This window comes from Pteropus alecto, unplaced genomic scaffold, assembly GCF_000325575.1.
Source record: "Pteropus alecto unplaced genomic scaffold, ASM32557v1 scaffold106, whole genome shotgun sequence".
Classification (NCBI taxonomy): Eukaryota; Metazoa; Chordata; class Mammalia; order Chiroptera; family Pteropodidae; genus Pteropus; species Pteropus alecto.
Window position 1 is genome coordinate 5,194,680 of NW_006442103.1, and position 11,404 is coordinate 5,206,083.

At 42.5% G+C, this 11,404-nt stretch overlaps 1 protein-coding gene across 7 annotated transcripts in view; it reads left to right on the forward strand.

Moving 5' to 3' along the window:
- The window catches only part of CDC14A (cell division cycle 14A), a 133,471-nt gene that overhangs the window by 110,574 nt on the left and 11,493 nt on the right, over positions 1-11,404 (forward strand). For 4 of the 7 annotated variants that reach the window (XM_015595556.2, XM_025052223.1, XM_025052221.1 and 1 more), the window contains 4 exons: positions 372-487; positions 2,240-2,287; positions 4,302-4,427; positions 5,111-5,570. In XM_015595556.2, coding sequence (XP_015451042.1) covers positions 372-487; positions 2,240-2,287; positions 4,302-4,427; positions 5,111-5,555 — 735 coding nt within the window. In that variant the 3' untranslated portion in view covers positions 5,556-5,570. Of the gene's footprint in view, positions 1-371; positions 488-2,239; positions 2,288-4,301; positions 4,428-5,110; positions 5,633-11,404 lie in introns of those variants that run through there. The other 3 variants (XM_015595555.2, XM_006919565.3, XM_025052222.1) reach the window with 3 other exon arrangements.

Genomic DNA, 11,404 nt, shown 5'->3' on the forward strand with positions numbered 1-11,404 from the left:
TTCTTTTTGTTTAATGATTTTATTTTTTCAGTTACAGTTGACATACAATATTATATTAGTTTCAAGTGTACAACATAGTGATTAGACATTTATATAACTTACAAAGCGATCACCCCGATAAGTCTTAGACCCTCCTGGCACTATACATAGTTACTGCAATATTATTGACTATATTTCCTACGCTGGACTTTATATTCCCGTTAGCATTCTTTAGTATATATGTGGACAATGCTGAATTCATAGTGCAGTAAAGCGATTAAGATAATCTATATAAAATATATATACGGAGATAATCTGTACTTACAAAGAAATCTATGTAAAGCCAAATTCTTCATAATGACCTTTCTATGGAACATGCGTTTCTTTTCCAGAATAATTTAGAAGAGGATGAAGACGTGGAAATGAAAAATAGCATAACCCAGGGAGACAAACTACGTGCCTTAAAAAGTCAGAGGCAGCCTCGCTCCTCACCCTCTTCTGCGTTTAGGTAGATCTATTTTAAACTTCTACCTTTGTGTTGTGCTTCCATGTGTGGATAGAATGTTTAACCCTCTCTTTTGATTATCAGTATGTAAGTACCGTTTTACCTCTTGCTTTCTGGCTTATCGCTCTTTTGTGTTGTTTGGTGTCGGCCCTGTGGGGAATGGCTAAGTTTTAGAAGCTCATTGAAAGCAATGGCTGCATCTATCTGAATCTTGGAAATTCCACCTTAAACTGCTGAGCAATTTGTTTTCTGTCCCAAACTCCTTTCGGAATTCCACTCTTCTCCTGCGTGTGGGTTTCCGGTCTCATGACGAATCTTCACAGGTGTGCCTGAGGCTTTTGTTGACATCAGGAGTGTGCAGAAAAGCTTTGGGGTGTCTAGCTCCTTAGCCTTACCTTCGGATTTTGAAAATTGAATAAGCAGTCCTCACCTATGCCTGTGAAGTTATCAACCATCTTGATTTGGTCTGAAATGACTCATCAGAATCAACTGATGGGACTTGACTTCTGACCACAACATTGAAAACCCGCTGATAGTTCAGATTAGGTTAAAAAAGGCTTTAGGATCAACGTAGGTGCAAAAATCTGTAAATAGCATTAAGTCTTTATTGTAATATATGGCACGGCGAGTCCGCAAAGGAATATAATGGGAAACAGCAACTTTTCTTTGACTTTTAAGTGAGAGTCATACATAAGAGGAAGAATATTTTGCCAGTGTGGTAAATGTCAGACTCCCAGGGAGTTTTCTCGTGCTTTCTGGGAGAATTGTAACACTTAAGTCAGAGTGGGTCTGGGCACACCTCTGCCTGTGCTCTGCGGGCTGGTTTCCTGACCTGGGGAGGAAAGGGTCACACAGCTCAAAGTTGTTTTCTGTAGTAAGATGTGAAGATGAGCTAGCAAGCCTGGTGCTTAGTGATCACCACCACGCCAAAATCGAGGCGAGTACCATTTACTGAGCAGCGGCTGTGGGCCAGGAGCCAGGTTAGCTGCTTGGTTTGGATGTTCGGATTGACTTCAGTTGACACAGAAGGTGTCTGGGTTGGTCGCTTGAGACTGAAGAGGTTAGATCACTCCCCAGTGCGAGAGAGTTAAGAGGAGCTGATGCGCGAAGCCGGCACTGTCCCTCTGCCCTCTTTTCATCAGTCAGGTGGCCCGAGCCAGTGCAAGGTTCCTCCAGATTGCTGACCTCTTTTATTCACCATTTTTTCTCCTTGGAACTCTAAGAAATTGCTTTATGTTGATTAACATTCGTTTTAAACACTTATATTGGATTCTTAAGAAATAAGGGGGAAGAAAGGATAAATTGGAATATAACTTGGAAAATAAATAGGGAAAAGAAGTGAGAGAATTTCTAGTACACAGATTTTAGGAGGCTCATTCAATATGGTTTTTCTGTTTTTTTTTTTCCTTCATTTTCAGAAATTTTCTCATTTTTTTGAAGTTTAGCTTTTCTTAACAGCATCATAGTACTGTCATCAGACGTTTTTTATTTGGAGTGGATGCGATACCACCTTGTGATTAAAAAACGAGTTGTTATAAGTGAAATTCAAGATGAAGCAAAATGACTAAAATTGATTTCCTGCTGGTTCTAGGATTTATTTGATCAAGTGAATAAATCAGAATATCCTTTGCAAGGTTCTCCCTTTTACCACTTTAATAATTTTACAGGTCTGATTCTGTACGATATTGTCTTTCAGTCTTTGCTGAAACGTGCGCCCCTGGTGATCCCTGAGCCCTTTGTCTCTGATTTTTGTAGGTTGGATGATATCAAAGGACACCCGAGAGCAGCGTCCCAGCCTTTCAGGTACTGTTACCGGGGTTCGCTTTCTAGTAGCTTGTAAATAAGTGCTACCTTTTAGGTTGCCCAACCCTTAAACTGACGAGAGTAAACTGCACACTCCTGCCTTTCCATTCCACATTGTTCCAATATACTTTATTTTTAATGCTCACCGTGAAAAGGATTTTCGTTTTCCTGAGGTGCCCACGAGGCTGTGTGGCTGGGCTCGTGATGCGAGCGAGCTCTGTGCCTCCACCGCCCTGTGGGGTCTCTGGTAAATCACATTTGCTCTGTAACATCCCTTTCAATCCAGTGATAGATTTTTTGCCTCGAATTGTTAACATTTCTATTATTCCTCCTTACTCCTTTTTTCACATGTATTTGTTCCCCTATTTTCTAGTTCCCCCTCCCCCGATCCTCAGTTTGAAGAGGAAACATAAGTATTTTCCTGTGGAAAAAATGTCCCCTGAACACACCGTGTTAGTATCAGGTCACCAGTGGTGCCAGGGTCTGGTAGAGGGCTTAGTGAGGGCAGTAGAAATGTTTGACCAAAACCGTTGATGAGATAGGGAGGAAAAGATGAGGCACGCCTCACCTTTCTTCTCTTTCAGACCCAGGTTTTAGGGCTGTGTAGAGGGGGTGGTTCTGAGAGGGCCCAGACTTCTCCAGAAGCTTGAGCTACTTCCTCATACTACTCCCTTTTTGTGTTAGAGGCAAACCATGTCTAACTGCTATTTGGAAGGAGGAGGATGAAGGAAAGAGTCTACAAGTAAATAAGCTTTTCTATAGCAGATAGCAAAACAAGGGTCAGCTACATTAAATGACTTGTTGAGGACAAACAGAATTGGTATTTAAACCATGACTTGGCCTGGGCTATCCAGATTTGAGTCAATTTCCCTCTTTTTGTTCATTCGGTAAACATTTATTGAAAACCTTCTGAGTCTGGCACTTGTGCCAGCCCCTGGGAATTGAAATGAGAGAAATTCTTTGCTGCCAGTGGAGCTTATGTCAAGGGAAATAGACAAATATCAGATAGTATGAAATAAGATGTAAAAGCTGTGATTTACTATGAAAATATGATGAAACAGGATGCCTGGGAATTCAGTGAAGGCTCATTGCTTTAAGAGGTAATAGGTGATGTGGCCACTAAAAAGATAAGCAGTAGGAGTGAGTCAGATGGAGGCGGAAGAGGTGGAGGGGAGGGGAGGAGGGAAGATGGAAAAAGAGCACATACAGACTGGACCAAGGTGTGATGCAGAACAGGCAGTGACTCAGGGCATTTTTGTAGCTGGAGGACAAGTGTCCAGAGGTAAAGTGTGGCTAGTTGGGCCTGCTCAAAGAGGCAAACACCAGCTGTTGGAGGGTTTTATAAGCCAAGCCAAAGAGTTTTAGGCTGTCTAGGCACCGAGGAAAGATTAAATGTTTTAAACAGTGAAACGACATGATTTGATAGTTTAGATTTTGCAGGAGGCTTGAAATTGTAGGAATAAGAATTTTAAAGAATAAGATTAAAAGATGCTAAGAAATGATGCTAGGACAGTTGCTAAGAAATGATGCTAGGACAGTTGCTGAGTGGAAAGGAGATATAGATTAAAAATATAAAGCAATAGAATCTAAGGATGTGTGAAGAATGACTGTCAGCGGCAAGGACAGGAAGTGATGAAGGATGATGGGATCGTGGTTAAGAGTAGGACGTTGGCTCCTGAACTTGAATCCCAGCTTTGCCACGTGCTCACTCAGGACTTTGGACGAGGAATTTTCCCATTGTGTGTTTCCTCACTTGCCAGGTGGGAACTGAGATCTTAGCTCCCTCGTGGCATGAGCAGAGGTAATGTCTGCGGGGGTCTTAGAAGCGCCTGACAGAGCGAGCGCCTGACACAGAGCGAGCGCCTCCTTAGTGCTGGCTCCTGCTGCGGTCGCTGCTCTTGGGACCTGCCAGGATCTCGTTAATGTGTATTAGTTTATCTTGTCCTCATCAATTTGCTGAATGTCAAGGTAACACAGCTTTTGTGTGATACTTTGTCCATTTTTCTCCACGAAGATTGAGTTCTTCCCCACAAGGATCTGCATCTACTTTGAAGACCGCGAAAGCAGCTTCGTCCCCTTCAGTGACGGCCAAGAGGATAAACAGAGGCTCTTTGTCCTCTGGTGGCGCTGGCGTGAGAAGGTAAATCTTCTCTCCCTGTCCCGAGGTGCTGGTGCGAGGTAAAGGACATCAGGAGCAGACAGTGAGTTTGGCTGAAGTTCGTCAGAGGAGCAAACTGGGGTGGGGACGGGGAGAAACCGCAGAAGGTGCTGTGCCGTCCTGGGCTTCTGTCCCTATCTGGAATTGTGGGAGACGAGGCCATGGAGGGAATGCTGGGTGGCATCCCTTTTCTGGCTTGCCCACCGTGATCCCGAAGACGGAGTTCAGCTGCACACACTGTTGATGCATGTTATTGTCATTTATCCCCTGATGCGTATGGGCAGAACCAACGGACAGGGATGTTTCATGTAGCCATATGATCACATATATTTAAGTTTGCTTTTTACTCTCCGCTCACATAGCCCTTTCCATTGACTTCGTGCCTCGGGACCAGTAGAACCCCAGACACTCACGGTGTTTCAGAGTGTTTTAGCCAGCTTCGTGCGTCTTAACTCCCTGATGACAGAGGAAGTTAACATGTCTAACTAAAGGCACATATTGTAGTATTACCGAGAGTGATCAGGAAGCCATTGTCACCCTCTGCATTGATCAGAACTGTCTTCATCACATCCCCCTGTCGTCGTGATTATGTGTTTTATTGACACAGACTCTGCGTGCGTATCCATCGTTGTCTGTTTCTCCCCCTCACTGTGTTTTCCATTCAGCTTTTCCATAAACTCCCGGCTAGCCAATTCTCTAGGGAACTTGAACGCTGCTGCAGATGACCCAGAGAGCAAGAAGACCTCGTCCTCCAAGGCGGGTTTCGTGGCCAGCCCGTTCACCAACCTCTTGAATGGCAGCTCGCAGCCGCCTGCCAGAAACTACCCTGAGCTCAACAACAACCAGTACAGCCGAAGCAGCAGCAGCGGGAGCACCCTGAGCAGCCAGCCGGGCCCCCTGGGCGCCAAGTCGGAGGAGCAGGCCACCGTCCTCCGGCCCTCCTACGCCGGCCTTTCTTCCTCCTCAGCCCGATTCCTGAGCCGGTCCATCCCTGTAAGTTCGCAGACACCACCTCTTGGCCCTCAAAACCCTGAAGGCAACTTTTGTGCCTCGCCTTCCCCACCGAGGCTGCCACCAAAGAAATTTAATAGCGCCAAGGAAGCCTTCTGATGGGTGCCTTCCCGCCGTGCCGTGAAACTGTCTGTGCACGCCCGTCCCGCTGGCTCTTCTTCAAGTAAACACCGAGTTTCCACCGGGGTTTCCTTCTTCTTTTTCTTGTCCTCCCCTCACTCCTTTTTAATCGTTTTCTGTTTAAAAGGGAAACAGCTTGCATCCACTTCATCACGGACACTGTTGACTTAAGTTACTTCTCAGTTCAGTTTTCGAATCACTGCATTACAGCGCGTGTCTGGCGCGCAGCCGGGAGCTGATTCCCACAGCAGGCAGTGTTTGCTCTGGGTGCGGTGCGATCAGGGATTTTGGCTTATTCCACATCACGTATTAGCGAGTGAATTTTCGGAGTATTTAAATGTGGAAGGTGCTGAGTGAACAGCATCTTCTTAGTCGTAACCATTTGGCCCTTGAATGTGTCACCTCCTGCAGGGAACTGACCCAGACTTAATTTAGTGGCACATGGAAAGTGTTTATAGAGAAGTCTTATGGGAGGGACCTGGGATACCGGGGGAGGGGAAGAAGTCTTCACTCCCCTAGAGACGGGATGAAAGTTCTAGCACATTTTACTCTTGAGCTCTTTATTTAGGTTCTCAAGCCTACTGTTTAGTTACCAGTGATCCTTGTTAGGGTAAGATCTGTTGGTTCACCCTCTACTGTGAATTACTTTAATGACGTATTTTGATTGCTTCGAAGGCAATTGAGATCTTCGAGAATGTGAGTTTTGATTTGAGGACAAAAAAGGAAGGAAATGTGAATCAATGTTATGTGCACGGTGATTTCGCCGAGGGCTCAAGCAACTGCTGGTGTCCTGGGAAGGCTGTGCCCACTTATTCACACATTTCCTCCACCGTTGTCCAGGGCGAGGCTGATTTCTTCAGGGGAGAAGGAGGAGGGGAAGGGCTGGTGGCCGTGTGTCTCATGGCCCACTCAGCAAAGCGATAGCCCGTGGGTGACAGTTAATGGGACCCATTTTCCTCAGGTGGCAGATTAGAATCCACTTTTCCAACACGTGTGTTTGTGTATGTGTGTGTTTGTGTTTTGCTTGGACTCATCATGGCTCCCATCTCTACCTCAGGCCTCTTTTCAAAGTTTTTTTCCACCCTCTATCCACATACAGTCCTCTGTGGCACATATAATTTTTCCTATCTGATTTTATTACCAGTGATGTTTTTAAATGTTTCTAGATGCCTGTAGATTAGGGTCTCAGGCAGTTGCCAGCCTATCCCACCCCTTAATATGACTCTACTCCTACCATGTTATGGGTGTATGTGTGTCAGTAAAACGTAAATCCTAGTAACTAAGGGTTAGATGGAAATTCGTAGTGTATTTACATTTTCATAACTAGGTTCACAGGTCATATACTTCATAGCAGGAATTGAGTTCAGTCAATATTTTCATATCAGATTATGGGTCAGCTTCTTTTTTAGACTAAAGTGTACATTTTCAGAGAAAGCGTTAGGCATATAGATCTATACACATTTAAATATCTTGCAGATTTCATGGCTAGATGTTTTGTGTAATCCACATTTATAGCTGAGTTCCAGAAGCCCTGGTAGCTTGACAAGAATAACATTCTGCTTTTTCTAGGTCTCAGTTTTCCTCTGCTAGTGGAAGCATAGGGGCATTCTTTAGATGACTGTTGATTTCCCTCCCCACTCTCTGTTTATATCACTTAATTTTAGTTTCATTCCATATTTTCTTTTCTTCACCTCTCCTCCTCCTCATCCCCCTTCTGGCCTAAATAGAGTAATTTTCCAATAATTAAATTTAAAGTAATAGTTCGTGTGGGCAGCTGCTGCTGTTCCCCCTTTTCCCTCTTAACTTTGTCATTTTATTGTAAAGACAAAGCGTTTATAAATAGAACCGCCAGCACGATAACATTTTTCTTTCTCTCATCCTCCCAGGAAGCAGTAGCAAGTCTCTCATAGCCAACTTTCCCTCCTTTATCTTTGCCTAAAAAAAAAGCCTCTGTATTTTTTTATTTTTTTTCAAAAGGGAAATCTCCAAGTCCTACCCCTGCTGGTTTGCTGACAGAAAGTCTAAATTAAGTTGGAAATTCCCATTTTATATGTCGTAAAGTAGGACGTTGTGAGCTTTTTTCTGTTGGTCCAGTGCAGCTTTTCTAATTGTTGTGGGTTTCTTGTCTAAATAAGATGATGCTTCTTTCCAACTCTTCTGAAGATGTGAGACATGAGACTCTTGGAGACCTAGGAATAAATCACTCAGCAAAAATGTTTTAAAATCCTTAGGTAGTAAAGGAAGTCTATGTGGCAATATCCTCCCAGTACCTTTAAGAAAGACCCAGAAACTCCTAGGGGATGGAAGGTGATGGGTGTTCAGAGGGAGTCTAATATTTTAAAAGCTGCAATTAGCATCGCTTTTGAAAGCTTCATTTGCTCTCACTCTCTGTGGCAGTTCAGCCCCCAGAAAAATATGAAAGTGATTTCCTTGTTCTGTCATTAAATGCTTTAACACAGAAAATAAGAACAAATGTTAAGTAATCCTTATGGCTGTGACAAAACACTGAGAAACAGATCCTATTTTTATTTATTTGGTGGCTTCAGCCAGTGTTGAGGTTTGTCCTGCCCAGTACAATGTGCAAAGTTTCATTTTTATTGACCCACTTACTGTAAAAAAATCAGTGTTCGTCCTCTGACTGTCAGAGTTTTCAAATGCTTAGAAATGAGGGACGTGTGATTATGGCGTGGGTAGGGTGGAAGTATTTTATTAAATTGAAATTACTTGAGGGATCTGTCTTGAATATTTGATGTATTTTATTTTTAAGAAAGTTTCCACTGAATTGTATTCACCTACGTTGTCCTTACCTGACTCCACAGGCCTAAGTTAGGTCAGGGTGCTTCTCCCTTATGCTCTTCTTACACCCTGCCTTGGTCTTAATTACAGCCTCTTCGCTCTCTGCATTTTAATCATCTGTTCACTTGTCTGTAGCCTCCACTAGACTGGCAGTGCTGTGCGGGCAGGGATGATGCCTCTGGTTTTTACAGTGGTATGCTCTGTGCCTAGCACATAGTTGGCACTCACGAAGTATTTCTTGGATGGATAGTTACATGAACGAATGTGGTAAGAATCATTGCTTCCATTTTAAAGATAAATAACTTGAGCATTCGAGAGGTTAATTGTGTTGCTCCTGATGGTACAAATATGTAGCACAACATCATTTGAACCTAGGTTAGTTTGACTCCAAAAAAGCATGTTCTTTTGATTATGTTATGTCATGTATAGACCATGTAGGTGTTTAAAATAGAGGGAGACCTAAGGGATACTTCATTTTGCCAGGAAGGGTCAGGGAAAGTGTGCGGAAGGCATAACATTTTAGTTGGACTTTGGAGGGTAAATAGGAGACTGCTAGGAACCTAGTGATGAAAATAAGAAGTGGAGGAATGGCCGTTTCAATAACAGCAAGAACAAAGGGACAGTCTTAGTACTGTAGTTAATTTCTCAGGTTCTGAAGACAGGTAGACCTGAGTTCAGATCCTGTCTCTGCCACGTCCTTGTGGCAAGTACTTTGGCAAGTTATTTAACCTCTCAGAAATGGGAATAATAATGGAAATAATAATTAGGGGGCAGATACGAGTTTTGTGCATCCTGAAGCTTATACAACTTGGTGGGACCTATTTAAGATAAAGAATATAAAATACTTTGTAAATTTTAAACAAACACCTGACTACTTTGAAAGGGGTTTGTGTGCCTGTGGGGCCCTAAACTTATTTGGTAAGGATGATAATATCTATGTAATAGGGTAGTTGTGATGCTTAATTGAGATAAACCTTAAGTAGATTACTCGGTGCTTATAGACAGTGCTGAGTAATTGTTACTGTTGTTTTATGAGCAATGAGTATTCCAGTGTAGCTCAGGCTGGGGGAAGGGGGTGACCTTAAGGTAAGGCTGGAAAGTTAGGCCGAAGGCAAACTGTGTAAGCAGGAATCACGGTGCTTATAGACAGTGCTGAGTAATTGTTACTGTTGTTTTATGAGCAATGAGTATTCCAGTGTAGCTCAGGCTGGGGGAGAAGGGGGTGCTTAAGGTAAGGCTGGAAAGTTAGGCCGAAGGCAAACTGTGTAAGCAGGGATGACTTGATCAGTTCTGATTTGATGGGGATAATTCTGGTAGTTGTGTGAATGAGCTCTGAGTAGAACCTGAAGGCAGAGAGGTGGGTCTGAGCCCTGTCTGCTCTCCCCAGTCCCTACCTTAACAGGTGTCCTTAGGTAAATGCTATGCTTATTCAACGATTATTCTGTGTTTTAATACACACAATCGTATCTGTACTATTAAGTAATCATATATGATCAATTGCTCTACTATATTTTTATTAAATTTATTTTTTGTAGATGGAAACTGAACTGTTCAGGGAAAAGTTATGGTCCTTAGTAAATACCCTTTTTACAGCGTTTGAATATGAGGGGTTGTAAAATAATGAGCGTTGTTACTTAAAAAAAAATATAGTCAGGTTGGTTACCAAGAATTTTTTGTTGCTTCTGTGTCAGGGGTCACATTAATCATTGTTTTATGGAAGCTGTCTTAGAGCAAGCTTTTATTGTATTCACCTGTAACGGGTATAGACATAAAAATATGATAAGCCGTCCTGTAACAAGATTCTTCTGAAAGCTGTTTTGAGTATCACCCGTTAAAATCCTTTTTGTTCAAAAACATTAAGTGGTAGCTTACAGTAAGCTTTGTTATCCACTCTTACATATCGCTCTTCAAATGCTCGCGGGGGTAGTCTTGTGGCGACGTAGCAGGTTATAGCAGTGATGCCATTCATTGTCTCTTGGAAGTTTCCATTCTGCTCTATTCTGCTTTCTCATCTTCTTTGTTATGTTAGCCTCACAGACGATTTTCCTAACTTGGTCTCTTAATTCATACTTTAGAATAGAATCAAAAACTCTTTCTGTAAAGGACCAGATAGTAAATATTTTTGGCTTTGTGTCCCAACTGTTCAACTCAATATGTAAACAAATGGTGGTCCAGTGACAAGAACAGGGACAGGCTGGATTTGGCCCTGGACTGTAGTTTGCTAACTCCTGCTTTAAAGCATTGCCAGAGAGCAGATACTGATCTCAACATCTTAGTACCCTGTTTGAAAGAGACTAGTGAGCCCCTAAAGCTAGGACATTAACTGAATTCCTTTCCTGAGCTTTCAGGCCCTCTGTACTCTGTTCCCCTTATTGTATCTTTGTATCTCGTTTACTCGGCTTGTCCCTGGACATAGGTTTTCTCATTCTCTCCTCTGAATATGTTCTTCTCGCCCTGCCCTCTTCATCAATTTCTCATCTTTAAAGACATTAATTTCCATCTACTCTCTGAAGCTTTCCTCAAGAAATTGAACCCAACCATCGTTTTCTTTTTTAACCTCTCTTCCTATCCGTGATGAATATTTAGTACTTTATTTTATCAGTATGTAATGTTGCTATTACACTTGTTTACATATTATCCATATATATGAGACTTGTCTCCAAATTTTCAACTTTCCTTTTGCAGACATTTCATAAAGTTCTTTTATAGTTGCTAACACAGTACTAGACCCAGAAAGGAATAAAAATATGCATTTAGTTTAAAGTTGAAAGGAAAATTGAAATGAAATGTTGTGTACTTATTACTTTACCTTACTATTCTCCTTTATGCCACAGTTGAAATTGCCTTAAACACAGTTCCCTGTACCAGTGGTTAGAGCCATTTTTCTACCCAGCCGTCTAGTCTGCTCTTTGGCTAAGAAGACTCTGTAGATGAGTTCTCCATCTCAAATTTGACCAGTGTCAGAACAACCTTGGTAGCCTGTGAATAGGATAAATTCTTCCATGTTCTAGCATCAGGCTAATTTTATATGT